The sequence below is a fragment of the Rhea pennata genome, unplaced genomic scaffold (assembly GCF_028389875.1).
Source record: "Rhea pennata isolate bPtePen1 unplaced genomic scaffold, bPtePen1.pri scaffold_44, whole genome shotgun sequence".
In the NCBI taxonomy this organism is placed as follows: Eukaryota; Metazoa; Chordata; class Aves; order Rheiformes; family Rheidae; genus Rhea; species Rhea pennata.
In genome coordinates this window covers 736,027-763,557 of record NW_026907683.1, presented here as the reverse complement: position 1 = coordinate 763,557, position 27,531 = coordinate 736,027, and the positions used below count along the sequence as shown (strand labels likewise).

At 55.2% G+C, this 27,531-nt stretch overlaps 1 protein-coding gene across 1 annotated transcript in view; it reads right to left on the bottom strand.

Annotated features, from left to right (window-relative positions):
- LOC134154792 (E3 ubiquitin-protein ligase Topors-like) overlaps positions 1 to 27,531 on the bottom strand; it is a gene marked incomplete at its 5' end in the record, with an annotated part of 87,080 nt that continues 59,549 nt past the window's right edge. Inside the window, one exon of the mRNA XM_062601450.1 lies at positions 1 to 31. Within this exon, the coding sequence (XP_062457434.1) occupies positions 1 to 31 (31 nt within the window). The remainder of the gene's footprint in view (positions 32 to 27,531) is intronic.

Sequence of the window (27,531 nt, the reverse complement as noted above, 5' to 3'; positions counted from 1 at the left end):
CTACACCAGCAACATACAGGACTGGAGTAACCTAGAAAGAAAGAGAAAATCAGCGTGTTACTGTCAGCTCTGCTGGCCTTCCACAGTTGCAACAGTCGGTGGCAAATGTCTCCCCTCTGCGCTGAGCTGTATTTGTGAGAGTACAGCCTGTGGGGCCACTGAAAGCTTCTACTCCTCTTTTTGGCACAGCTGAGACCATGTCTGTATATCGGGTCCCCTCTGGACACCCCAGTTCTGCAAAGGAACAAACACACAGCAAGGGGTCCAGCACAGGGACACCAAGACAGTCAAGGCCTGGAGCATGGGGCATACAGGTAGAGGCTGAGAGAGCTGGGATTCTTAAGCCTAGACAAGACAAAGCCAAGAGGGACACGCATGCTGTGCACAGCTGGCTTATGGAGGGCACAGACAAGACAGATGGATTTTTTTGCAGGTGCACACTGAGAGCATGAGAGGCCACAGGGACAAATTGGACAATGGCAAATTCTTCTTACATATTAAGAACCCTTGTTCTCCAGGAGGGTGGCCAAACTGTGGCACAGGGATCCAGGCACGTCCCCACATCTCCATCCAGGCAGATAATCAAAACTCTACTGAGAAAGGCCCAAATAGACCTGCTCCACTGGGACCTGCCTTCAGCAGGCTGTTAGATCCCTATCTCCAGATGTCTCCCCATTGCAGGCTCAAGGCATCTGCTGTTCTCAGACTCCTTCCAAAGGCACCAGTGGCTTTGCAGATGCTGCCTCCACCACTGACCAAGGACAGAAAGCCTTGAAGGAGTGAGAAGATTGCTTTCTCCAGGGGAAACGGTAAAATCTCAAAGACTCAGGAAAGCACAAGACCTTCAAAAACTGCAAGCCTGAACCTCAGCTGACAGAAATCACCAAACTGTAAGCATCTCTGGCTCACACCAGGATGCTCTAAGGTCAGAGCACGGTCACCAAGAGTCCTCACCCACGTTTCCCAGAAGGACACAGTGATCGCAGGCTGGGCTCTAGGAGCACAGCACTGCTCTGTCCAGACACCTCCTCCCATGGCTGAGCACCAAACCACTGGGGCCACCACACAGCTCCAACACAGCCCCTTGACAGTCAGCTCCCAAGAACATACCTGCCTGCCTCCAACAACCATCTTGCCAGAAGGCCTTCACTCCTTCAAAGAGCTTACGGCATTCCCTTGCCCACTTCCCAACCAGCATCCCCCGCCTGCTCCTCCTCTCTCAGCAAACACTGCTGCAGATAAAAGATTTCATCAGGAAAAGCAAACAAGAGGCAAGGAAGGAAAAAGCAGGCTTTGTTTGCATCTCAGAACAAGGAGAAACACTCCGGGTCCTTTAGGCAGCATCCTACCTGCACATCCTGGCAAGAGCTTAGCAAGCTCAAGGCCTGGACCTCAGCGCACTGAAGGCAGCAGTCTGCCAGCATCTCTGGCCCATGACACCACAGCAGCCTCAGTCCTTTGAGCAAACACCTCCTTACTTCACAGGGCTTCTCAGCTCCCCAACCTGGCAGCACTCCTCCTGCACTGTATTACTCTCTCCAGCTACCTTCCTCCATGCTGAGCACCGAGACATTGCAGCTACCACCCAGCCCTACCACAGGCCATGCCTGCACATGGATGCAAACCGCATTCATCGCCCCTCGCCTCTAAAAAGGGTTGTCAGCCAACATCCACAATTGTATCAGCGACACACACAGCACTGCACCACATATGACAGCTGGCAGGGCACCCCTATGTGCCCCACAACACACAAAGCCCAACTCTACAGCCTTCAACTCCCTTCTGCTCCTCCAAGGCCTTGCAACAGGCACTACCTCTCAGCATCCACTCACAGCCCAGGGCCTGCTCACTTCCCACCTCCAGAAAGCACAGAGCAAGGGGCTCTCACAAGGGAGGAGCAGGCCAGCTCTTGCCTCTTGCTTGTGTCTCAGCTTCCATGAAAATTAAATCTCTTTGAAAATGGGGCCCATAACTTTGGGGGGATGACATTCCTTCATTTCCCTCCAACACCCTTTGCACTCCTTCTCCAGTGACTGCATACTCGGACAGAAACTCAGAGACCTCTAACGTGTTACACTTCCAAATGCGTCATAAAAGCAGGTGGACACCTAAAAGACAGGCACAGCATTCAGACCTTGCAGGAAAATCTCACAGCCTCCCTACTGTTTCAACAGGGGGAATTTCTAAAGCACACACACACCCTGGGAATCAGAGATTACTAATATCTTTGTGCACATCAGCACTATATTCATTTAGCAGCCTCAAAACTCTACTTGGACTCTAGCTGACCAGGAATAGGCTGCAAGACTCTACTCAGCAAGAAGTACAAAGTCAAACTGCATGTCCACGTTCACCAGAGAACATCATCTGCATTTTAAACGTAGCAGGACTAACGCAGGATGATGGAGTGGAACAGAATTTGTGACAGATGGTATGGAGCATGTACTTCTTCTTGACTGAGTAGCTGCAGTTCCGTATTGCTGCAGAGCTCTGCAGGGGTCAACTCCTACCCTGGGCACAAAACCAGGAGTCACCTCACCACCACCATCCAGGCCATGTTGCTTCTCCTGACCTGTCGGCTGCTCACAGAGAGGGGACCTCACAAGTACAAACCCCCAACACATGCCTGCTGCTGCTATGGCCTTCAGGGACAGAAATTTCCTCAAAGTAACTTCCCCTGCCACGAACCACTGCTGCCCTAGCAGGGACTTGGACAAGAGACCTCACACTCAACACCCAGGCCTAACTGCCTGCTGCCGGTCTATCAGGGACTCAGAAAGACAGGACCTCACAGTCACCTGCACAACCAGGTCTCTGTCTTTCTTTGGCGAAGAAGACTCTGAGGCAAAAATTACCTCACTAGAACTTCCTCAGCCATGAGACAAATCCTGGCTGATCAGCTGCTCAGGCAGAAATGATCTCAAAAACACACAGCCCTGCCACAGACCTGCTGATGGCCGTGGTCACAGCCCCAACAGCCTCTTCGGGAGCTCCTGCAGGAAAGCAGCCCCCTCGCCAGCACTGCTGCCCCTGCTGCAGCGAGAGGGCACCCGCCGGCATTTGAATGCACCCGCAGCCCCCACCAGCCCCACTCGCACCCGCTCTCACTCCCGCTCCCTTCTCGCCTGCTTCGCTCACTCCGCTCTTGCACCTCTCTCTTCTCTTGGCCTTTTCCCACTCTGGACTACGATTGGCTGACACAGCCGTCATTCCAATCCATCCCCGCCCTCCTCCTCAGGACAGCCAATAGGAGGGCCGCACTCAGGCGATGCCATGGCAACGCTGCGCCCTCCTGCCCTGGCAGCCAGCTCTGCCCCCTCATCTCCCACCGCGGGACGGCGCCATCTTGTGGGCGGCAGCACAGAGCGCGATGGGGCCTTGGGGCAGCCTGGCGCGGGGTGCCCAGGCAGTGCGGGGCCCCGGGGGCGGCCGCTCTGCTGCAGGGGCCCCGTGGGGCTTCTTGCTGCCCTGCGCCCTGGGGGCCGTGCTGGGCTTGGAGGGCAGCCCTGGGGCCTGTGCTGGTGCCAGCCCTAGTGCGGGCGCTGGGGCCCTGGGAATGACCGGGGTGCTGGAGCCTGTGGGCGACGTGCTGCTGCTGCCAGGGCAGGGCAGTGTCCTCTCGGCCCTCCTGCCCCAGCCCCTTCCCCAGGGTAGCCCCAGGGCTTGGCAGCCCTCCTGCTGAACCTGGCTGGGCTGGGCCACGGCCCAGCAGAGGCTGCTCTGTGTGGGGCCGGGCTGTGCCCCAAGGGGTCGCTCCAGAGGGCTGAGGAGCCCCATGGGGGCACAGGGCAGTGAGGGGGGGGACCAGCTCTGAGCCTGCTGGTGCCAGGGAGTGGGGGTGTGGGGTCGTGAAGGGACTGGGGGAGATGGCTCTTTTGGGCTTACTACAGCACTGCACCCCAAAGCTCAGAGAAAAATCCTTGGGTCAGTCAGGACTTGGCAGTGGGGACCGTGCCTCCACCTATTTCCAAGGTGCTCTCCCAAATAGGCTTTCTTTTGCATGCAGATGTTTTGAGTCCAATCTGCGCAAGGACACAGGCTATGACCATCTCGAGATGGCTTCTCTGAGCCCAAAACATGCTGTACCAACTTGTACCAAGCATGAAAGGAACAGAGGTCCTCTCAAACAGGCAGGGGACCTGGGGTCATTACAAGGTGTTTCTTTATTGTACATGGACATTTCAGCAGGTTCTTGAGAGCCCCATGAGAGCAGCAGGCTGCCCCAGCCTCTGGGATGCAGGACCCCAATTCTTGTCAGAGCCAGATCGCAAAGGGGGACACGATCCGTGGAAAACCTGCCATGCATTCCCATGCCCCCCACAGACCCCAAAAGGCAATGGAGCTGGCCCCACTGAAGCCTTGAGGCTCAGCGCATCTCCTGCCCCATGACCCAGGAGTCCTGGATGTCCACTAAGACAGATGGGACCTTCAGAGATGACTCTTGTGGCAGCACTCAATCCTGTCCAGCCACCCCCACAGCCCTGGATTCACAGCAGTTTTTGCAGTTACCAATCTTTGTGCAACATCTCGGGAAGAAGTACCCGAAGCCCTTACCCTCAGTGGAGAGCTGCAGGAGCCTTGGGAACAAGGAACTGTGGTCTCGGCTGATGGCGTCCATCCAGCAGTCCTCCATCTCGCCTCTTTGCCCTCGGCTCACCTCTGCAGCCCAGGAGGAGGGATGTTCTTCCCTTCACCCAACACTCCTTTTCATCGTGCTCCTGTTCCTCTGCATGTCAGCGACGGATCCCAGCACAGCCCCCATTAACTCCTGTCTCCAGTCTTGCCATGGAGCCACTACAAGGGCAGCGGCAGGGAGGGCGTGAGCAGTGCCCAGCAGTGCCTAGGTCTCGGAGGGAACTGAGGGCCCTCACCCAGGACACCATGGAGACCTCCCTGGGATGCAGCACATCCCGCTGTGACCTCAGCTTGTGTCATCTGGGGGCACAGCAGGTCAGTGCCATGGAGATGGCACCGCCAGGGAGAGAGCAGAGAGATTTCCTCTCCCCTCCTGGAAAGCAGGCATCTCCCTTCCCCCAGTTATTTTCCCAAACTTTCTGATAAGTCCTTCAAGAATGTCTCCAGGTGGTGCCAAAGTCAGGGAAACATCTGAAGTGGGGACCTGGAGAGGTCACTGCTGTGCTCCTGCACTCCCTGGCTGCTGCACTAGGCAACAGGATTCTGTGCAGGAATCTGGGGTTTGGGGGTTGGATTGGGGTTTGGCATTTTTACAGGATCAAAGTCCGGTGGGATGAAAAAGCACAAAGGGTGGCCACAGGCTGAGATGCTTAGACGAGCCTCCAAACTGGTGGCTGCTGTGGATCTCGCTTTTATTTGAAGTAGGGTATAGGAGAATAAGGGACAGGACGTAACCTTCCTCCTTTAGGCACCAAAGCAGGCTCTTTGATTTGAGAAGCCTTCAGCAAGGTTTCTCGGTCTGCGGTGCTTAAGATAGAGATGATATGCCAGAAAAGAGCAAACACACAACATCTAGAGGGCTTTGCCTAGGAGACTCATCCCTGCCAGACTCCAAAGCCATGGGTCAGGCCACGTAGCCAATTGGAGGAAGTTTTCCCATTTCCCATGAACTTAGGCCACCTTACCTTCTGTGTGAGCCTGAGGTCTCAACTCTGGGCTTCAGATGGTCCTTGGGCTTTTCAGTGTCACTTTGGGGCTCTGCTTCTCCCCTGGGTATGCTCCTCAGCCCCCTGCCCTTCCCCACACCAGCACCCTGGCTCCTCCAGGGATCTGTGCAGCCCAGGCACCCTGGATCCACACTGGCACCCTTGCTCTCCCATGATCTGTACAGCTCTGGCACCCTGGATCTCCCACATTTGAGGATTCAAGGCTTCTCAGGACATCCCTCATACTGCAGTGCTGCTCTCTGGGCTCTGGTGCAGAGCCTACGAGGCACTACAATGCCTCAGGGCCTGCATTCAGAAGTTTGTAAGGGCACCTCCCTGCTCTGCAGCTGCTAAAGCTTGCAAGCGTCCCTACAGCCAACCTTCCTGCTCTTCCTAGTCTCTGCAGAGTGCTGGGGCAAGTCTTGCAGGAGGGAGACTCCACCCCCCTTAAATACTGTCCGAGATGTGCCTTTCCAAGTCCCTACAGGAGTTAGTTTGCTTAGTCAGCCTCTAGTCATCTGTGACGCAGGGAGCCCAACTCTACCTGCTGGCATCTCTGCCCTTTCTCTCCCTTGTCTCCTGTGTGCCTACCCAGTCTTCTCCATGCACCAGAGGCATGGGAAGTGTTGCCTGAGAGAACTCACCTGAAGCTATGACACGTTGTGGAGCTGAGGGCCTGATGGAAGCAAGTCTGGGATGACTGTTCCCCCATCTCCTCTCCTACTCCCAGCCCGAATGTTAAGAAAGTCCTCTGGAGAGAGTGGTTGGTTTGGTATGGCTGGGATGGGTTTCCCTCGACATCGCTGGGTCCTGCCTGTGTTGCTCTGAGTGCCCAGAAAATTTCTTTTCTCTGGGGGCTTGCATCAATGTTTTCCAGACTTTTGTACAGAAAGATAGCGTGCTCCAAGAGCCCCCAAATCCCTCCCCACACACACACACCCGCAGGACGGCACAATCTTGTAGAGATTTGTTTTGCTTCTCTGTCATGACAGACATCTTTTGAGCTACCGTCCAGATTACAGCAGGGAAAAAAAATGTTTGTTTAAAAAAATCTTATCCCTGGCAGCAAATACAAACTGACTCCTTACCCCTGCACCTCCACCATTCAGTAGAGCAGCAGCTCATGCCTCTCTGCTTTCCCCACCAGTTTCACCACCCACCCAGAGTGTTTCAGCTTTCCATTAGGAGGGAACATCAAGCAGTAGAAGTGGCAAAGAAAGCGGCTTCTCTCTTCTTTTCACTCTTCACCTGCTGCCTTAGGTTTCACTAGTGATGGAGCTCTCACAGCTCAGGGCTTCTCTGCACCTCTCAGGCTGCCGTGCTGCGACAAGAATTTCTGCTCTAAAGCAGGATTCAGGAAATGTGGAGGTTGCTGCGAGTTCTTATGCAGGCACAAAGCTGAGTGTATCAGCTAGTTACAGATTAATAATCTACAAGTAGAATCACAAAGAAAGGAATCGTTTCCCAGCAGATACAGAAGTATTCCTAATGGCACTTGAGGGATAGCATATGACGTACTGTGAGTAATTCTGGTTTCCTTGGAGAAAAAGGAACTGAGATTGCAACAAAAAGCAACAAAGGCAGGCTATGCAAATGCCCCAGAAGTGAAGTGCCAATCACACGGAAGCACACTAGGAGAATTCAGTTTGACATAGCCAAACTAAAACAGAGGAAACAGGATTGTTCCGTACAGGAGAAGTTGCTCTATGGAGAGAGAATCAGTTACCCTCACAAGCAATGCTGCCACAAGGAGCAATACTCATAAAGCTGCCATCAGGAAATGCCACTTGGATTTGAAAAGACTTCAAATTCCTGAAAAGGAAATTCTGCATGTGGCTCTCAATCAAGGAAATATCTCACAAGGGAACTTAAGTCTATCTATAAAATCGATTCTGCGATAGATTTGCCTGGAGCAGGTGACTGAACTCCAGGACCCAGGAGATTCTTTGGGAGGGGATGAGATGTCAAGGAAAAACAGGCAAATAGGGACCCAAACCTGAGTCACAGCGACAGGCACAGGAAGCTAAGCAGTGCCCCTTTAGCCTCTAGGCTAACCCCACTGCCCAAGCACACAGCGTTCTTCTGTGCATAAGGAATAAGACAACTTAGTAACTGAGGAGCAAACCACAACAAATTAAAAGCTGCTTGTGCCTATGCGATGGAAGGCATCAGGCAGTCTTCTTGCCTCTTTCAACCCCAGCCATCGCTTGGATAAGTTTTAGAGTGGAAAAAAAAGGAGCATGAAGTGTATATGCCAACTTCTCACTGTTCCTTCAGTTTTTCTGAGGAAGAAGATAGGTCCTCCCTGATTAGAGGATACATCTAGTATGGCCATACTTATCAATGTGTAAGTTATAATGAGACAGGGATAATAAAAGTTCTCTCGGACTGTGACACTCTGAGAGCGTGTGAGAGACTGTGTCACTCTGAGAAATTGAGACAGGTACATAAAACCATAGAAAAGAGGAAAAAAAGAAGGAAATGGTCCCTTTGGAGAGATCATTAAGAACAAGCATTTAAGAACTTGCAATTACATGTTGCACTTAGATTCCATTTTCCCTCCTGCTGAGTGCAGTGAAAGAAAAGCAAAGAATTTGAAAAGAAAATTCACATACACAGTCAAGAGGTATGAGAACATGACTACACGGCAGCAGACATTACCTCATCCTTGAACTAGCAAAGGTTCCTTAGTCTATGGATATCCTCAAGGGTGGCAGTGAGGTCGAAAGCACTACTCCTGATCTCCTCTGGCTTGCCTTCCTCCAATGCAGCAGTGAGCTCTCTCACAGTGGCCTGAAAAAACACAGTGAAAGCGCAAAGGGCTCACTGAGCACACAAACCTGGATGGAGCAGTCGCCTGAAAAAAGGCCCACCAAAAAGCCGGTCAAGTTAGACCTTGGAAACTGTCACAGTGTTTCAGAGCGGAGGATCACAGGCTTCCTCAGCTTGCTGCTCAGGTAGCAACAGCAGCCGGGTTCTTTGTTTCACACTCCTCGCTTGGAAGGGCACAGTTGTTTCAGGCTGTTCTCACTTCAGCAGTAACAGGGGAAAGAGAGGAAGCTGACAGAAAACAGGAGGACTAGCACAGGAGGACTAGCACTAGCACTTAAAACAGGAGGGCTACACAAGAAAGCAGCTCAGGAATGAACACGAGAACAGCAAAGGCCTCTTGTGCCACATGACGCTGTAGCCCTCCCAACACTGAGGTTTCAGACAACCACAGCAGGCGTTCTCCAGACCAAGGCACCAAAGACAGGAGTCTGGAAGAACTGGAGGCAGGTGAGCTCCAAAGGGAGCTGAGCTGACAACCAAAGGGGAACAGACAACAACACTGGAGTCAGGCAATAAAGACACCACGGTGTGCATTAGACTGGCTGCAACACGGCTGTTGGCATCCAAGTGTGCTTAAGGAAGGCAAACAACCCCTGGGCCTGTTAGGATAAAATACCTGGATCTGCAATAGGGCTGGGTTCACAAACAACAACAACAAAAAAAAATAAATAAAGAAAAAATATCCCTTTTTCCTCAGGCTGTAGCATGACTCTGCAGGCCCTTGTTTTCCTAGTCCTCTGAAAGCCAAGTGCTAGCAAACAAGGACAGACCGTCTGACTAGCAGACAGTGCAAAGAGTCTTCCTCATGCATAAAACAGCGAGAAGGATACTTTTGCACACAAAAGCACCCAACCAACCAGCACATTCCTCCTTTTCCAAACTCCCAAGGTCCTTCTTTGGGATGGCTGCTTTCAAACTACCCCACTGTGTACTACTGTTTCTGTGCTCAGAATGGCACAGAAACAAAATAAGTGACAGCAGGCAACCTCTGGGAAAGTGTCATTTGCAGAAGGATGCTCTCCTCTCCCCTGGGGAAAAAATAAGGCAGCAGAGCATTCTTTACAACATACAAAGAATGCAATGGCTGAATACACTCAATCATCATTCCCTAAAAATGAAATGATAAGGAACACTAGCTTACCTCTGCACTGGCTTGCTTCACTGGTTTGCCCTTGTCACAAGCATTTTCTGCTGGTCTGTAATGCCTGAGAGAAGCAGAGAAAGACAGCAACGAGTTGTTTCAATGCCATCACCTCCAGTGCTGATGAATCCACCTCAGGGTTAGGAGGTGCCCTTTTTGCAGTGCTCAGTCTGGCTACAACCTCCATTGCACAAATGGACAGGGGAAACATCACATCAGCTTCCAGCACTATTCTTTCTGAGCAGCAAGAGAAAAAAAGAGAAAAGAGAAAGAAGAGCTCACATGCTTTCCCACTGTCTTCTCTCAACGCATGGCAGGAGCCTTTCTCTTTTGCTGTGTCACTTTCACTCATTGGAAAAGGGGGAAGCCACCAGCACCTCCTCTGTAAAGCCCTTGGTGATCTACTGGGGAGGAAGACTGCAAGACGCATGTTATCCTGCCAGGGAAAACAGGAACATTTCCAAGCATACTTGCCTCCAAGCACAGTTAGCTCACTCCAAGTAAAGACCAGCACACCGAGCTAAAACTGGACGTCTCCAAAATGCTCACTTGCATTTTAGAGGCCAGTCAGCAGAGTGACTATCTCCACCTGGAAAGGAGTACTATTAAACCACATAGACTCTGAACACCAAGCACATACACAGACATTCCCTGTATACACCTCTACTGCCCCCCAAAGGAGTACTTTCACTGTCACCAGAGATGGGACTGTTCACTCTGGCTCAGCCTTTGCGCCTAACACCTGGCTCCTGCTGAGGCCTGTCGTAGGCTGCGGGCAGCACCATTAGGCTACAGCGAGAGCAAACACCTACACCACACCCTCGCGGACAAAAAGAATGAGGTCTGCTATCCTTGCAGGTTTTTCAGTAACTCTTTGTTTATACCTGCCAAGTCTGGAACTCTTTGGAATTAAGTCAATCCTTCCCCAGTAACCAAAAGGACCAATAGGGATGGTATGGACCAAACTTCCCAGCTCGAAGGTACTGGAAGGAAAATGCTCTCCACGCAAGGGTGTGTTCAAGTCCTTCTCCTTGGTCTAGCAAGGACAGTGCCCGTTTGCGGCCATCCTGTTGCTTTCTTCCTTAGCAACTGCAGGAAGAGAGGAAGCTTTCAACAAAGCTCTAGAGTGCTACATATAGTTACCTCAGGGCTCAGGCCCCGCTCTTTTCACAGCCCTCTTTTCTCCCCACTCCTGGACATGACACCTTGCGACTGTTCCTAATTGAAAGCTGAAGAAAGAAGTCACATTTTCACAGGTTGATCGAGAAAACTGAATACTGCACTGCCCCAGCACACTACAACAGCAGCTCCTGCCTATCTGCTTTCACCAAGTTTCCCCCCCACACACCCAGGGTGTTTCAGCTTTCCAGGAGGGGAGAACATCCCGGGGCAGAAGCAGCACAGGAAGCAGCTGCTCTGTTCCTCTCCCTCCTGCCCTGCTGCCTGCGCGGTCACTAGTGCTGCAGTTCTCACAGCTCAGGGCTTCTCGGCACCCGCCAGGCCGCAGTGCAGGCTGAAACCCCCCACTGTGTCCCCGGGATGCTCACGGGCAGCAGCTGCCCCCAGCGCAGTGCAGAGGTTTCTCTCCCATCCCTCCCCTCCCCTCCCCTCCCGCAGTCTCGCCCAGGTCCCGGGGCAGAGCAGGCCCCTGCGGCAGCAGCGCCCGGCAGCAGCGTTTCCCCACACACCAGCACCAGCAGCCAGGGAAACACAGGCCCCGCCCCCACAGCCGGAAGTGACGCCCCCGGCACCACAGACCCTCCCACCCCTCACTCCTCCAATTGGCTCCGGTTGGACGTGACCTCATGGGGCGGGACCCCAGGGAGGGGCGGGAGGGAGTCAGCAGTGCGCATACGCTGTTCAGGGGCCAGGTGGGAGGGGGGCAGGGGAGCCGAGGGGAGGGACCAAGAGGGGCGTGGCAAAGAGCTGGGGGCGTGGCCGGTAAGGGCAGAGCATGCGCAGTGGCCCAGAGGAGGGCGGTGAGGGGCGGGGTGGGGGCGGGTGCAGGGCTGCCCAGGCCCTGCGGGTGAGGAGGGCGCGAGAGGCGGCTGCTGCCGCGGGGCAGCGTGTCCCAGCCCGGGGCCGCCCGGAGCCTTTAGCCGCAGCGCCGGGAGCTACCGCGCCGGGGCCGAGGGCCGTGGGCTGGGCAGAGCGAGCGGCCGTGCATGGCGGCAGTCGGAGCCGCTGCAGCCCGGCTGTGTGGCCGCAGCGAATGGGGAAGGCCTGGCCTGGCCTGGGCCACCTCCGGCCCCTGGGAGTCCCCGGCTCTTGCGTCCTTTCTCCTTGTGGCCCCATGGCTCGGTGCCGGATGCTGTGGTGCCGGTTCCTCAGCACCATTCCAGCTGTGAGGAGAGGGTGCAGGTACAGTCGAGGGTCTGAAGGTGACATTTCCTCAAGAGAGCAATGACCCACAGGCCCATCACAGTCCTGTGTGCTCAGCTCTGCCCCACAGACACGTCCTGGCAGCGAGGCAGTGTTGAGGGGCATCTGCGTGTTGGCAGGTGCTCAGGGGCAGTGGGGACAGATCCTGCTGAGGCCAGCAAAGGTGCTGCTGGTGCTGTGCATATCGGGGAAGGAACTTTGTGAGCTTCCTTCAGACCTGCTGGTCTCTCCATCAGCTTTGGAGTCTCGGGCTCTTGTCCAGGCTTGGCAGCGCCTCTCCCTTCCCCCCACCCCAGCAGCTGGGACCTGAAAGCAGAGATGTGGGGAAGCTCCTTGCCTTTGATGTCATCCCTGCCAGCAGTTACCTTTTGAGAAGCCCCTGCGAAGTGTCCTGGGGGTGAGCAGGAGCTGTGAGGAGCCCTGCCCCATGCAGACCCCTCTCCATGGGGGAATGACCCTGCCCTGCGTGGGCCACTCCTTCACCCTAGAGCTTCCCCAGCCCGTGTTCAGCCTATTTGTAGTTATCCCTGTGTTGTCCCCAAACTGCGTTCTATTACCCAGTGTGCAAGCACCCAATAGACACACAGGGTCCAGAAAATTGTTTCTTTCATTTCTGCACAGAGATGGGTGCCAGGTGGTAGATCCACAAAGCTAGCACACCTTCTCTGCTTCTGACTCTTCTTCCCTTCTTTTCCTTGAGTCTTGTTTGCTATTTACAGGGTTTTTTTCACAGCATTGCTCAAACAAGTGTAGCAGCGTTTCTTTGGCAGGAGACTTGCCAAGTGCTGAGCTGATGGTGATTCAGCTGGGCAAGCTGGTGGGGGGGCAACCTAGAGGAGACACTGACTGCAAGAAGAGTGAGGAAGCAATGTCCTGGGATTTCAAGCAAAGGTGCCAGGTGGTGTGGGGAAAAACAAGCCCATCACAACAGCAGCAGGAATGCAGGGAGCTGTGGCGTGGGCTGCACAAGGAGCCACTGGAGAGGGCTGAGGATTAGCAGGCAGAGCGAGGGGTAGCCTTGGAGTGGCTGTGTGCTCTGGAGTGCCTGAAGAAGGGCAGCCTGTGCAAGGGGCATGGAGTGCAGGGGTGGAGAGAGGCAACTTGGTGGTGCTGCCCAGCTGTCAGCTGCCAGGCAGGCTCCAAAGCTGAAAGCAGAGGCTTGGAGGCAAGGCCATGGGGATGGGTGTGCCCATGGGGACTGCCAAGGCGTTGTGCTGGGGGTGCCCCCAGCGATCCCCGGGGCTTGGTGAGGGGTGTTTCCATGGTGAGCAGCAGGGCTTGGTGGTGGTGGTGGCATGGTGCCTCCAAGGCCCTGCTGATGGGGCTGTCTCCATGGGGACTGTGTCCCTGCTGTGAACAGAGCCCCCGGGGTCCTCCCTCTGAGGAGAGCTGCTCCCTGAGGAGGCAGCAGCTGCCCTTGGGGCCAGAGCAGCAGGACCCCAGCAGAGGATCATGCAGAGGGATGAGGAGCGGCAGCAAACGTCTGCTGCCAGGCTGCACACGCACTGCCAGGCACGCCGGAGCGCAGGGGCGAGGTGAGCCATGGGGCTGGAGGCAGGGGCAGGCAGCAGGCATGGGAGCTGCCCGGAGAGCAGGCAGCTGGTTTGGCAAAGGAGCTGGGGTGAAAGAGGCAGGCAGGAGCTGCTGCGGACAGGTGGGAATTTTTTGCCGGTCCTCGGGACTTTCCCTGGGACAAAGCACAGCAACCTGCATGCTCCAAGGCCCCCATGGAGCCCATGAGCTCTGTGCTGAGAGGTAGAGAGCAGCTCTGGGCCCAGCTCAGCCAGTCCGCGTGCAGCCAGAGCTTGCCTTGCACACGGCCCTCAGGTTTCCTGCTCTTCACCAGCCACTCGGACCAAGTCAACCGCATCCACCCTGTGAGTCCAACTGCCCACAGGTGGCCAGCGGCAGCTGCACGCAGCAGTGCAGCACAGCCGGAGCCCAGCTTGCTCCCACCAAAGGCACAGGCTGCCTCGGCTGCCAAACGCACAGAGCTCACGGGCTTCTGCACGTGTCCTCGCAAAGGTGCAGAGATGACCATGATGATGGCTTTGAAAGCCTCTGCCTGACTCCCCAGAGCTGCCGAGGAGCAGGTGGGAAGTGCTGGCAAGGAGCAGGAGGTCTCTGTCTGCCGGCAGGCTGACTGCATGCTCTGCCTGGCAGCCTGCAAGGACTTACCTGGGGGTGCCCAAGGCAGCTGCCATTTCCCATCTCTTGCCCCACACTGACAAAGCCTCTGCCCAACCAGCCTGGCTAGCAGAAGAAGCAGATCACCTGCAAGACCTCTGCCTTGCTCTCTCCTGCTCGTACAAGGGCTCAGCTCCAGCCGAGGCTGCCTCCTACAAGGCTTGGCCCTCTCCCAAGTGCTTCTTACAGCCCTGTGTCCCTGGCATCATGTACAACCAGAAGCACCAAACTCCACAAGCCTTCAGAATTCTTTAGCTTTGTACGTCATTTCCACTTGGCAGATTTTGGAAGGACATGACTTCTTTGGGGTGTCTGACATGGCATTTTCATACACCACCTGCTTTACCATCCCATTGCTGCTCGTGCTGGCATCTCGTTTTTTATTTTATTTCCCCCGCATACACACCCCACTTTTACTTTCTCAATCTTAGCATGCTGCTGGAGCAAAGGACAGGAACTGGGGTGTGTGGTGGTGGTAGGCAGGGAATACAGAGTGTGTTGAAAAAGTGCAGAAAGCAGGTGTGTAAAAGTAGGGGACTCTGCTGAAAGAGTGAGATTTTTCTGCTGTCTTGCTATGGGCAAAAGCAGGAAATGAAGAGAAAAGAAACTTTTGATTTGCATAGCAGCTCTATGGAAAGAAGTGGGGACAGGATGCAATGGGGCCACATTGGGGCCCCTCGCCAGCAGGCAGTGGGGCAGGGGCTCATTGTAAAGGAGTTTTGGGTGCCAAAACAGGAAGAGCATCCCTCCTCCTCAGCTACAGAGGTGAGGCAAGGACAAGCAGCAAGTGAGAGGGAGGACTGCTGGACCAATACCATCAGCCCAGGCAACAGTTCCTTGTTCCCAATGCTCCTGCAGCTCCCTGGGAGCTTTCAGGGGCTCCTGTTTGAGGAGGCACACAGAAACCCTTAAGTGAAAAAAACTGCTGTGGATCCCGGGCAAAATCCTGCCTGAGAAGCTTGTGTGGCTCGGGAGACCATGTGGCAGCCAGGACGCCTGGGTCCTGGGGCTGGGGCTGCCCTGATGCCCAAGGCCCCTCTGGAGATGAAGGAATTTATCAGAAATGTTTGGGAAATAACTGGGGGAAGGGAGGGGATGGCTTTCCAGGACATGAGAGGAAATCTCTCTGCTCCCTGGCTGGGCCATCTCCATGACGATGGCGTAGTGAGCCCCCAGATGACACGAGCTGAGGTCACAGCAGGATGTGCTGCATCACAAGGAGGTCTCCATGGTGCCGTGAGTGGGGGCCCTCACTTCCCTGCGAGGCCCAGGTGCTGCTGGGCACTGCTCACGCAATCCCCACCACTGTCCTTCTTGGTGGCTCCGTGGCAATGACGGGGGACAGGAGGCAACAGGACTGCACTAGGAGCCCTTGTCGACATGTGGAGGAGCAGCAGCATGTTGGAAAGGAGTATTGGGTGATGAGATGGGAAGAGCGTCCCTCGTCCTGGGCTTGAGAGGTGAGCTGAGGGCAAGGGACAAGCGAGATGGAGGACTGCTGCAGGGACACCATCAGCCAGGAATGCACTTCCTTGTTTCCAGTGCTTCTGTAGCTCTTCAGTGAGGATTGACACCGTTCGTATCCTTTTATGATTCTAACTTGGCAGAGCAGATTTGGGGCTCTGAGATGCCATCTTGAGATGGCCACAGCCTCTGTCCTCCTACAAAACAGGCTCCAACCTCTGAACCCAAAAGACAGCCTGTTTGGGCAAGCACTTTGTGAACAGGTGGAGGCACCACTATCAGCCTGTAAGACCTGCCTACCCCAAGGACTTTTCTCTGTGGGGTGCACTGCTGGGGTGAGCCCAACATGGCCATCTCCCCCAGCCCCCTCCTGACCCCACACCTCGACTCCCTGGCACGAGCAGGCCCAGAGCTGGTCTCCCCCTCACCGCCCTGTGCCCCCATGGGGCTCCTCAGCCCTCTGGAGTGACCCCTTGGGGCACAGCCCAGACCCACACAGAGCAGCCCCTGCTGGGTCGTGGCCCAGCCCTGCCAGGTACAGCGGGAGGGCTGTCAAGCCCTGGCACTACCCTGGGGAAGGGGCTGGGCAGGAGGGCCGAGAGGACACTGCCCTGCCCTGGCGGCAGCAGCACGTCGCCCGCAGGCTCCGGCACCCCGGCCATTCCCAGGGCTTCATCGCTGGCACCAGCACAGGCCCCAGGGCTGCCCTCCAAGCCCAGCACGGCCCCCAGGGCGCAGGGCAGCGAGGAGCCCCGCAGGGACCCTGCGGCAGAGCGGCTGCACCCGGGGCCCCGCACTGCCCGGGCACCCCGCTCAGTACTGCCCTGAGGCCCCACCGCGCTCCGCGCTGCCGCCCACAAGATGGCGCCGTCCCGCGGTGGGAGGGGAGGGGGCAGAGCTGGCTGCCAGGGCAGGAGGGCGCAGCGTTGCCATGGCATCGCCTGAGTGCGGCCCTCCTATTGGCTGTCCTGAGGAGGAGGGCGGGGATTGGATTGGAATGACGGCTGTCTCAGCCAATCGGAGTCCAGAGTGGGAAAAGGCCAAGAGAAGAGAGGTGCGAGAAGGGAGGGAGCGAAGCAGGCGAGAAGGGAGCGGGAGTGAGAGCGGGTGCGAGTGGGGCTGGTGGGGGCTGCGGGTGCGTTCAAATGCCGGCGGGTGCCCTCTCGCTGCAGCAGGGGCAGCGGTGCTGGCGAGGGGGCTGCTTCCCTGCAGGGGCTCCCGAAGCGGCTGTTGGGGCTGTGAGCAGGGGACCCAGCGCCCTGTCACCGAGGGGAACTGACCTGCGAGCCAGGCGTGCCGGCCTGCGCCGAGCAGCTGGGCCTGGGCAGCTTGGTGGGGTTTGGGTGCAGGAAGCTTTGAACCTTTTGTGGGTCTGAGATGCATTTTCAAGGGTTTCCCTGAGTTGCTGCTGCCCCCGCAGCCCCCAGGTGCTGCTCAGAGCTGTGTTTGGGATCTGCTGGTCAAAGTGTGAGCAGGTTGCTGCTGTCCTCGCAAGGTGTCGTGCCCAAGTCGTTGTGCTTGCTCCATAGTTCTTGGTGTGCTCCAGGACCTGTGACCCTTGGAGCAGCCTGAAGGGTGTTTGCAGAAGAGCTCTGTTAAGTGTGAGGTGTTTTGCTTTTCAGGGGCCTTGGAAGTTGATGAAAGGCCATTTTCACACTCGCCGTTGTTATTCGCATAATCCTAGCTGAGGATGAAGAATTGCTGAATTCTGGCTCTGCTGGTTTCAGCAATTGAAATGTCCTGGACGGAGTCCGTTGCCGTATCTCAAATTGTCAGTGCGTAAAATAGGAGAATGCTTGTCGTGCTCGATGTGCAGAGGATTTGCTGTGCTTGTTCAGCATTTGGGAAGGAAGTAGACTTGTGAGCTGTGGAAGGCTTCTCCCTCTGACTGGGACATGAGGCCCTGCTCTCTTGCTACATACACAGACTGTCTAGGCTAAAGCTAATGTATTTTTAGGGGATTGCAACTGCTACGTAATGGGTGCTTTGCTGCACTGTGAGCATTGGGAAGCCAGGAAGTGAATCAGGAGGTGGCTCAGCCGTGGGAAAGGGCAGGGGGAGCTGCAGGCAGCAGCAGGGTGGGCAGTGAGGTCCCTAGTGTTTAAAAAGGCTGTATGAGAAAATGCCCTGTGTCCCGTCAAGTGTTTGTAGGTAGCTGGTGGGGCTGGAGGAGGCCCATGGCTCAGCTGTTGATGGTGAGGTCAGTTCTGCACAAGTCCCTGATAGGCCGGCTGGAGGGAGAAGGCGTGGCTGTTTCTTGTGATGTCACTTCCCGCGGAGCAGTGGATAGGGCAGCAGCAGGTCCGCACTGGGATGTGTTTTTGAGATGGTTTCTGCCTGAGCAGCAGATCAGCCAGGATTTGTCTGCTGGCTGGGGAAGTTCTAGTGAGGTAATTCCTGCCTTGGGGGCTTTTTGGCCAGTGACTGAGACGTGGTTGTGCAGGTGACTGCGAGGTCCCATCTGGCTGAGTCCCTGATAGACCGGCAGCAGGCAGTTAGTCGTGGGCATTGAGTTTGAGGTCTCTTTTGTCCGAGTACCTGCTAGGACAGCAGTGGCTTATGGCTGGGGAAGTTATTTTTGAGGCAGCTAGTGTCTCTGAAGCCCGTAGGCCATCAGCAGGCATGTGTTGGGGGTTTGCCCTTGTGAGCAGCTGACAGGTCAGGAGAAGCCTCATGGCCTGGATGGTGGTGGTGAGGTGACTCCTGGGTTTGTTGCGTGTGCCCAGAGGAGAGATTGACCCCTGCAGAGCTCTACCGCAGCAGAAAAGGGCAACAAATTAATCAAGCAGAAGTAGATGTCCCCCATCATCTAACACAAATTCTAGTCTACTCTGTCATCCTGCGTTAGTACTGCTACATTTAAAATGTGGATGATTGTCGGAGGCGGGCTTGCGGAATCATAAGACGACCCAATATGAGCTAGCAATATGATCCGTTTATTTCAGCAACTTAACCTGCTTATATACCATCGTATGCTGTTCACACGCTCAAGCATCCAGCTGGCTATATCTAATTGGCTTACTACTATAGTTCACGCCGCAAAGCTCTGTGCTATTGGCTATCCACATATTCACTGTCCCGTCTCGCCAACCCCTTCATCCTGTTTTTACACAGCATTCATTCTTACTCCCTCATTACTTGTCCTTCAAGGTGTCTCCAAGGTTACTCCATATCAGCAAGTCAGGGTTGCTCATTTGCATGGCCTGATATCCATGCTCAGGCAGCCAATTCTCTACAGATGATGTTCTCTGGTGAACATGGACATGGAGCTTGACTTTGTTGAGTTCCTAAGTAGAAGCTTGCAGCCTACTAGTGGTCATCATGGGAGTCCAACTAGATCTTTTAAACTACTGAATAAATCTAGTGCTGGTGTACGCAGTGGTGCTAATAATCTCTTCTTCCCAAAGTGTGTGTTAGGCATTGGCGTTGAGTGTGAGGTCTCTTTTGTCTGAGTACTTGCTCAGGCAGCAGTGGTTCATGGCGGGGGAAGTTATTTTGAGGAAATGTGTATCTCTGCAGCCCGTAGCAGCTGTAGGCGTGTGTTGGGGGTTTGCCCTTGTGAGGTCACTTCTCTGAGCAGGTGGTAGATCAGGAGAAGACACGCAGCCTGGATGGTGGTGGTGAAGTGACTTCTGGGTTTGTTGTGTGTGCCCAGAGGAGGGACTGACCGCTGCAGAGCTCTACAGCAATATGTAAATGTAACTATTCAGTCAAGCAGATGTTCCACATCGTCTGACAGAAATTCTGTTCCAGTCTGTCATCCTGTGTCAGTACTACTACATGAAAAATGTGGGTGTTGTTCTCTGGTGAATATGGACATGGAGTTTGACTTTGCACTTGTTGCTAAGTAGAAGCTTGCAGGCTGCTCCCGGTCAGCTAGGGAGTCCAGACAGAGTTTTGAGGCTGCTAAATCAATCTGATGCTGGTGTAAGCAGTGGTGTTAGTAATCTCTTCTCCCCATTGTCTGTGTGTGCTTTAGAAATTCCCCCTGTGGAAACAGCAAGGAGCTTATGAGATGTTCCTGCAAGGCCCAAATGCTGTACCTGTCTTTCAGGTGTCCACCTCCTTTTATGACACATTTGGAACTGTAATACATTAGAGGTTGGTGATTTTCTGTCCAAGTGTGCAGCCAGTGGAGAATGGGTGCCAAGTCTGTTGGAGGAGACAGAAGGAATGTCACCCCCAAACAAGTATGGGCTACATTTTGAAAGAGATGTTCTTTTCAGTGAAGTTGAGGCACAAATGAGTGGCAAGAAGTGGCCCGATCAGGGCTTGTGAGAGCACTTGTCTGCTTCCTGGAGAAGGGAAGTAACTGTGTATAGGACTGTGAGTGGATGCTGAGAGGCAGTGATTGTTGCAAAGCCTTGGAGGACTAGAAGGGAACTGCAGAGTTGGAGAGCTGGGCTTTCTGTGTTGTGGGGCACTTGGGGTGCCCTCTGTGTTGCTGATGCAGAGGTGCACGTTTGCTGGCCCCCGTCTGTGAGGCGAGCAGTGGTGTGGGCAGGGTGTCACAGTGCAGGGGTGCCGGGTGGTGGTTCCAGGTGGTGGTCCCAGTGTTTTGGTGCTCATCATGGGAGGAGATAGCTCGCGAGGGATGTGCTGTGTTTGAGCAGTGCTGCCAGAGTGTGGAGCTGGGGAGCACTGCAAGGTGAGGGTGTGACTATGCTGGCTGGGCCTAGGCTGCCCTGGTGTCATGGGCCAGAGTCGCTGGCAGCCTGCTGCCTTTGATGCACTGAGGTTCAGGCCTTGGGGATGCTAAGCAATTTCCAGGATCTGCAGCATGGATTTTTCCTGAAGGCCAGGGAGTGTTTCTCCTTGCTCCGGGATGCGAACCAAGCCTGTGTTTTCCTTCCTTTCCTCTCATTTCCTCTTGCTCATAAGAGCTTTGGTCTGCAGCAGTGTTTGCTGAGAGGGAAAGACTTTGTGGGAGATGTGCTTTTCTGGCTGGGCCTTAGCCTGCTGGAATCCCTTTGAAGGAGTGAAGGCCTTGTGGTGTGGTGGTCTTTGGAGAAAGGCAGGTGAGTTCTTGGGAGCTGACTGTCAAGGGGTGGAATGCTTCCTGCACAACATTTTTTTGGAGGAGTGCCTTTGAATGGGAGCAGCAAGGCAAAAGTGCCCTGCAAGGGATGTGCAGCCCACGTCTCTCTTCCTTCCAGGTGCAGTCTCTGCAATTTACCCCACCATCGTGCTGTAGTGTGAGCTTTCTGTGCTGCAGCGGGGAAATAAGGAAGCAGCCACGTGTAGCCATCAGTGTGCTAAGTGTAGTGTGGTTAGGTGCTGACCCTGCTGACCCTGGCAAGGGACCGGATTTTGCCTGCACTTTGGGTGGTGGTGAGGAGCCCCACTTAGCTCTAGCTGCATTGCTCGGAGTAGCTGGAGTCAAGGCAGTGGTGGTGAGCACATACATCCCACCGCTAGCCTCCCAGCTGTTTGGCGTGCATTATGTCCCCTCTGTTCTTGAAGCCTTTTACTGCTGGCTCCACTGTGGGAAGGCCTAAGTTCAGGAGCTGTGTTATGTCAGGTACTGCTCTGGAGATGGCTCAGCACCACGCTTTGTCCTCTGGCATCACTCCCTGGATTCTCTGAGGATGATCGATGGCAAATGGCAGGTCATCAAGGCCAGGGCCCAAGTCTGTGTGCTCCCTGACTGAGTTTCAGTGCCAACCTCAGCTGTCGAGTATTGTGGAGTGGCTTGTGAATTGGACAGTCAAGTCCTTCTGCTCCTGTCAGGCATGATGGGTCATGCTTCCTGGTGTACTTAAGACATGGAGTACCATCTTTGACCCTTTCTTGCCCAAAGCATCCCTCTGGCAGCAGGCGATGCCCAAGCAGCCTTGCATTTATTTCAGAGATTCACAAAGCTGCCATGAGCTCCAGCAGTCTCTGAGGCCACTGCATTTCCCTTGGTGCTGAAGCCTGCCCCCAGCCAGTCATCTCTGGGTACCTTGTGGGCTGTCGGGCAGCTGTCATCTGCATGTGGAGAATGAGCCTGTGGATCTGTCCTCCTTTTTTGTTCAAGTGAAGCTACCTTTTGCCATTTCAGAAGAAAGTGTTTGTCCTGCCTCCAAGCTGTAGGGAAGAGAAGGCGTGAGGATGGGCTTCCCTTTGAAGGCTCTAGGGGCCTGTCAGTAGGAAGGCCCCTTTGGGTGAGTGCCTTGAGGGCATGTAAGGCAAAAGTGAGCGGCAAGAGCTGGCCTGATCAGCAGCTGTGAGAGCGCTTGCTCTCTGCTTCCTGGAGATGGGAAGTGACCATGTCAGGGCTGTGAGTGGATGTTCAGAGGAAGCACTGTTTCCAAGGCGTTGGAGGCCTAGAAGGGACTGGAAGGGCTGGAGAGTTGTGCTTTCTGTGTTGTGGGGCCCTTGGGGGTGTCCTGTGTGCTGCCGTGTGTGGTGCTGTGCCCTGTACACCACTGATGCACAGGCACATGTTGGCTCAGTGTTGTGCTGCTCAGCATGGGAGGAGATGTGTGGAGAGAGCAGTGCTCTGCTCCCAGAGGCCAGCCTGCCATCCCAGTGTCCTTGTGGGAGCCCTGGGTGAGCACTGGTGCTGACTGTGCTCCCTGCTTGGAGCATCCTGGTGTGAGCGAGGGACGCTTGCAGTTAGTTGTTTTCTGTCAGCTGAGGTCCAGGCTTGCAGTTTCTGAAGGTCTTGATGCTTCCTGAGTCTTCTGGGTTTTACGGACTCTGCTGGAGAATGTGGTCTGCTCATTCCTTCAAGGCTTTCTGTGGAATCTGGACCCTCCTTGCATCTTCCCATCTCAGAACGTACTGCATCCTAATCGATTCTGTCTTTCTTTCTTTCTAGGTTGCTCCAGTTGTGTAGGTTCCCCGTGCAATCTCCGAGCCACTGAGGATGGAGGCAGGATGCCAGGGTGTGTCCCTGTAGCTGTCAGCATCTTTGCCGCCATTGTGAGCCCTCTGTGAAAGCAGCTGCAAGTGAATGAGATGAGGCTATGCGTGGATGTGAAGGCTTCCATGAATGCGCCCATCTTCCATGGGTGATCTGGGGCGTGTGGGTTCACCTTCTGGTACCTCTGCTGTGCTACACGTCCCACATCATACAGATGCTGTTACTGCCAGCACACTCAGGAAATGAGATTGTGCCCCTTGCTTTTCCTAGAAGGTTGTGGTGCCCTGTAGGATGAGTGAAAGACCCTTACAATGAAAGCCAGCATCTGTCGAGTGCCTTTGTGTGAGTGCCCGAAATCCTTGGTAGCTTGAACGGAGGTCTCAGAGCCATTGGGCTCCTGGCTCTGCGAGGGCTGAAGATGTGCCCAGGGCCAGGCTGCTCGTGGCACTCAACCCTCAGTGCTGTTGTGAACCCAGCTGTGGAGCCGGGACTCCTGCTGCAGAGGCTGCGCAGCCAGGAGAGCTGGCATTTCAGCAGCCCTCCAGCCTGGGGCTGTCTCCTTGCTAGGGCCTCATTTCAAAACCTCTGCACCTTTGTCCAATCACAGGGGCTCTAAGTAAGGAAAGGAAGGGAACTGAGGTTACTTTGAGGTCAGGGGGCCTTCAGGACTCTCAAATGTTTCGACGTTGTATCTGCAACTTCTGTATTCCTAAAGAAAATCTCGGTCCCTCCATACTTAGGTGGAGATTCTTGAGCGGATGGGGATGGAAAGCAGCAGCCTGCTCTGCCCAAAGAGAGCAGGATCCTGCCGTGTGAAAAGAGCCACATCATGCCAGGAGCCAGCTCTGTGCCTGATCATTTGCATGTGCCTTGTGAGCCTGGAATGCCTTGGCCACCTTTGGTGTTAGTGCAGGAGCTTCCCTGCATGCCTGGGTTTTGGAGTCAAGGGAAGGCAGTGAGGAGAGCAGTGCCTGGGGCGTGTGCAAGTGGGGAGTGCCCTGCATGCCTGTCTTCTTGCTGGCACTTGGTTGCATGTAGTAGACGAGGCAGCTGTGTGGGGCAGAGATGGTGGCACAGCTGGCACAGCAGAGGTGTGGCGTTATGTGGGGTGCTGTTGCAGTGCTGAGTTGCTCTGTCAGTGTCAGACAGCCTTTCCAGTGCAGCTGCTGCCTGGGCTGATCTCTCAACGTTGGCCCTAGAAATGGAAGTGGCATCCTGCTGTCAACTTGTAGGTGCTTGTATCCGTACTACGTGAGACTTGATGGGAATGGTCTGTGTTGTAACATTTTAGTGCCTAGAACAATACCGCTGTGTTAAGTGGCATACAAATACGTAACTAACAAGGTCCTGGAAATCTGTGAGAAAGAACAGCAGTTGGTTACATATGGGTTGTGTGGCTTCCAGACACAGAATAATCATGAGAAGCAGTTAACATGAAGGTCAGAAGATGAAGAGTAATGAAGTAGTGACCCCCAAAGTCAAGTGTGGCCCCCGAAATAAGTCTGCACATGCGTGCAGTATGATAGCCCGGTTGTGCGACTGGGGCGGAGTTGGGCTAGACTCCCTGCATTTGGGGGCCCCATGTGCCAGGACTCCTGCCTACCGCAAATAATCATAAATACCTGATTTTTTCCAAAGGAGAGAGAGGCTGCTACACAACAGAGGACCACTTTGCCTCCTCGGGGACGCCCGCAAAGATTGTGCCTGACGACTCTCTCTCTCGCCATGCAGACGATCGGGACAAGCGTTGAGGTGGTCCTTGTCGAGATTACCATCGGGTCGGTCTGTTTGTAAATATCTCCTAATAAGCTTGCTACTGAAGAGTGTTTGTGTGTGTGTGTGCGTGTGTGTGTGTGTGTGCTGGCTTGCCAACCCAGATGTTTACTCCTGGGAATCTATCTACAACATAAATTGGTGACGAGAAAGGAATTGCCATGGTTTGCAGCATAGTGAGATTGGTGAAGCGAACAGCTGTACGGACGCTGAGCCGCCTGCATTCGTGGGACTCGGTCAGTGGGGTGCACAGTTGTACCAAACCTGGGCCACCTGCACTGGTGGAACTCGGTCAGTGGGGTGCAAAGCTGTAAGAAGGCCTTGCAACCTGCATTGATGGGACTCGGTCAGTGGGGTACACAGCTGTACGGAGTCTGCACTACCTGTATTGGTGGGACTCGGTCAGTGGGGTGCACAGCTGTATGTAACCTACACCACCTGCATTGGTGGAACTCGGTCAGAGGGGTGACAGCTGTACCGAGGCCTCGCGACCTGCATTGGTGGGACTCGGTCAGTGGGGTGCAGAGCTGCACCGAGTCTGCACTACCTGCATTGGTGGGACTCGGTCAGTGGGGTGCACAACTATACCGAGGCGAGCCACCTGCATTGGTGGGACTCGGTCAGTGGGGTTCACAGCTGTACAGAGAACTTGCCACCTGCTTTGGTGGGACTCGGTCAGTAGTGTGCACAGCTGTACCAAGGCCGTCCCACCTGCATTCGTGGGACTCTGTCAGTGGGGTGCACAGCTGCACTGATGCCTCGCCACTTGCATTGGTGGGAATCGGTCAGTCGGGTGCAAAGCTGCACCGAGGCTTTCCCAACTGCATTGGTGGGACTTGGTCAGTGGGGTACACAGCTGCACCGAGGCCTTGCCACCTGCATTGGTGGGACTCGGTCAGTGGGGTGCGTAGCTTTAATGAGGCTGCGTGACCTGCATTGGTGGGACTCAGTCAGTGGGGTGCATACCTCTACTGAGGCCGTGCTACCTGCATTGGTGGGACTCGGTCAGTGGGGTGCACAGCTGTACGGAGGCCGAGCCAGCTGCATTCGTGGGACTTGGTCAGTGGGGTGACAGCTGTACCGAGGCCTCGCCACCTGCATTTTTGGGACTCGATCAGTGGGGTGCACAGCTGTACGGAGGCCTTGCAACCTGCATTGGTGGGACTCAGTCATTGGGGTGCACAGCTGTACTGAGCGTGTGCGATGTGCATTGGTGGGACTTGGTCAGTGGGGTACAAAGCTGCACTGATGCCTCGCCAGCTGCATTGGTGGGACTCGGTCAGTGGGGTGCACAGCTGCACTGATGCCTCGCCGCCTGCATTGGTGGGAGTCGGTCAGTGGGGTGCACAGCAGTATCGATGCTATGCCAGCTGCATTGGTAGGACTTGGTCAGTGGGGTGCACAGCTGCACCAAGTCTGTACTACCTGCATTGGTGGGACTCGGTCAGTGGGGTGCAAAGCTGTATGTAAGCTATCACCTGCATTGGTGGGACTCGGTCAGTGGGGTGACAGCTGTACTGAGGCCGAGCAACCTGCATTGGTGAGACTTGGTCAGTGGGGTGCACACCTGTACCGAGGCTGCACCACCTGCATTGCTGGGACTCGGTCAGTGAGATGGACAACTGCACTGAGGCCGCGCTACCTGCATTGGTGGGACTCGGTCAGTGGGGTGCACAGCTGTACCGAGGCTGCACCACTTGGATTGGTGGGACTCAGTCAGTGGATCCCATAGCTACACCGAGGTGAGCCACCTGCATTGATGGGACTCGGTCAGTGGGGTGCACAACTATACCGAGGAGAGCCACCTGCATTGGTGGGACTCGGTCATTGGGGTGCACATCTGTACTGAGGAATTGCCACCTGCATTGGTGGGACTCGGTCAGTGGGGTGCACAGCTGCACCGAGTCTGCACTACCTGCATTCGTGGGACTCGGTCAGTAGGGTGCACAGCTGCACCGAAGCCTCGCGACCTCCATTGGTCGAACTTGGTCAGTGGGGTGCGCAGCTGTGCTGAGGCGTCGCCACCTGCATTGGTGAGACTCGGTCAGTGGGGTGCACAGCTGTACCAAGGCCGAGCCACCTGCATTGTTGGGACTCTGACAGTGGGGTGACAGCTGTACAGAGGCCTCCCCACATGCACTAGTGAGACTCCGTCAGTAGGGTGCACAGCTGTACCGAGGCCGAGCCACCTGCATTGGTGGGACTCAGTCATTTGGGTGCACAGCTTTACTGAGGCCGAGCCACCTGCATTGGTGGGACTCGGTCAGTGGGGTGCACAGCTGTACTGAGGCCGCGCCACCGGCATTCGTTGGACTAGGTCAGTGCGGTGCACAGCCATGCTGAGCCTGTGCGACGTGCATTGGTGGGACTTTGTCAGTGGGGTGAAAGCTCTACGGAGTCCGAGCAACCACCATTGGTGGGACTGTGTCAGTGGGGTGGCAGCTGTACCGAGGCCGAGCAACCTGCATTGGTGGGACTCGGTCAGTGGGGTGCACAGGTTTAATGAGGCTTCGCCGCCTGCATCGGTGGGACTCTGTCAGTGGGGTGTACACGTGTAATGAGGCTGCGCGACCTGTATTGGTGGGACACGGTCAGTGGGGTGCATAGCTGTACCGAGGACTCACCACCTGCATTTGTGGGACTCGGTCAGTGGGGTGACAGCTGAACGGAGGCCGAGCCAGCTGCATTTTTGGGACTCGGTCAGTGGGGTTCAAAGCTGTACTGAGCGTGCGTAATGTGCATTGGTGGGACTTGGTCAGTGGGGTGCACAGTGTAATGAGGCTGCGCCACCTGCATTGATGGGACTCGTTCCGTGGGGTGCACAGCTGAACCGAGCCTCGCCACCTGCATTGGTGGGACTCGGTCAGTGGGGTGCACAGCTGTACCAAGGCCAAGCCACCTGCATTTTTGGGAGTAGATCAGTGGGGTGCACATCTGCACTGAAGCCTCGCTACCTCCATTGGTGGGACTCGCTCAGTGGTGTGCACAGCTGCACCGAGTCTGCACTACCTGCATCGGTGGGACTCGGTCAGTGGGGTGCACAGCTGTATGTAAGCTACCACCTGCATTGGTGGGACTCGGTCAGTGGGGTGCACAGCTGTACCAAGCCTGGGCCACCTGCACTGGTGGGACTCGGTCAGTGGGGTGCACAGCTGTACTGAGGCCAAGCCCCCTGCATAGGTGGGACTCGGTCAGCGGCGTTACAGCTGTACAGAGGCCGAGCAACCTGCATTGGTGAGACTTGGTCAGTGGGATGCACATCTGTACCGAGCCTGCACCAC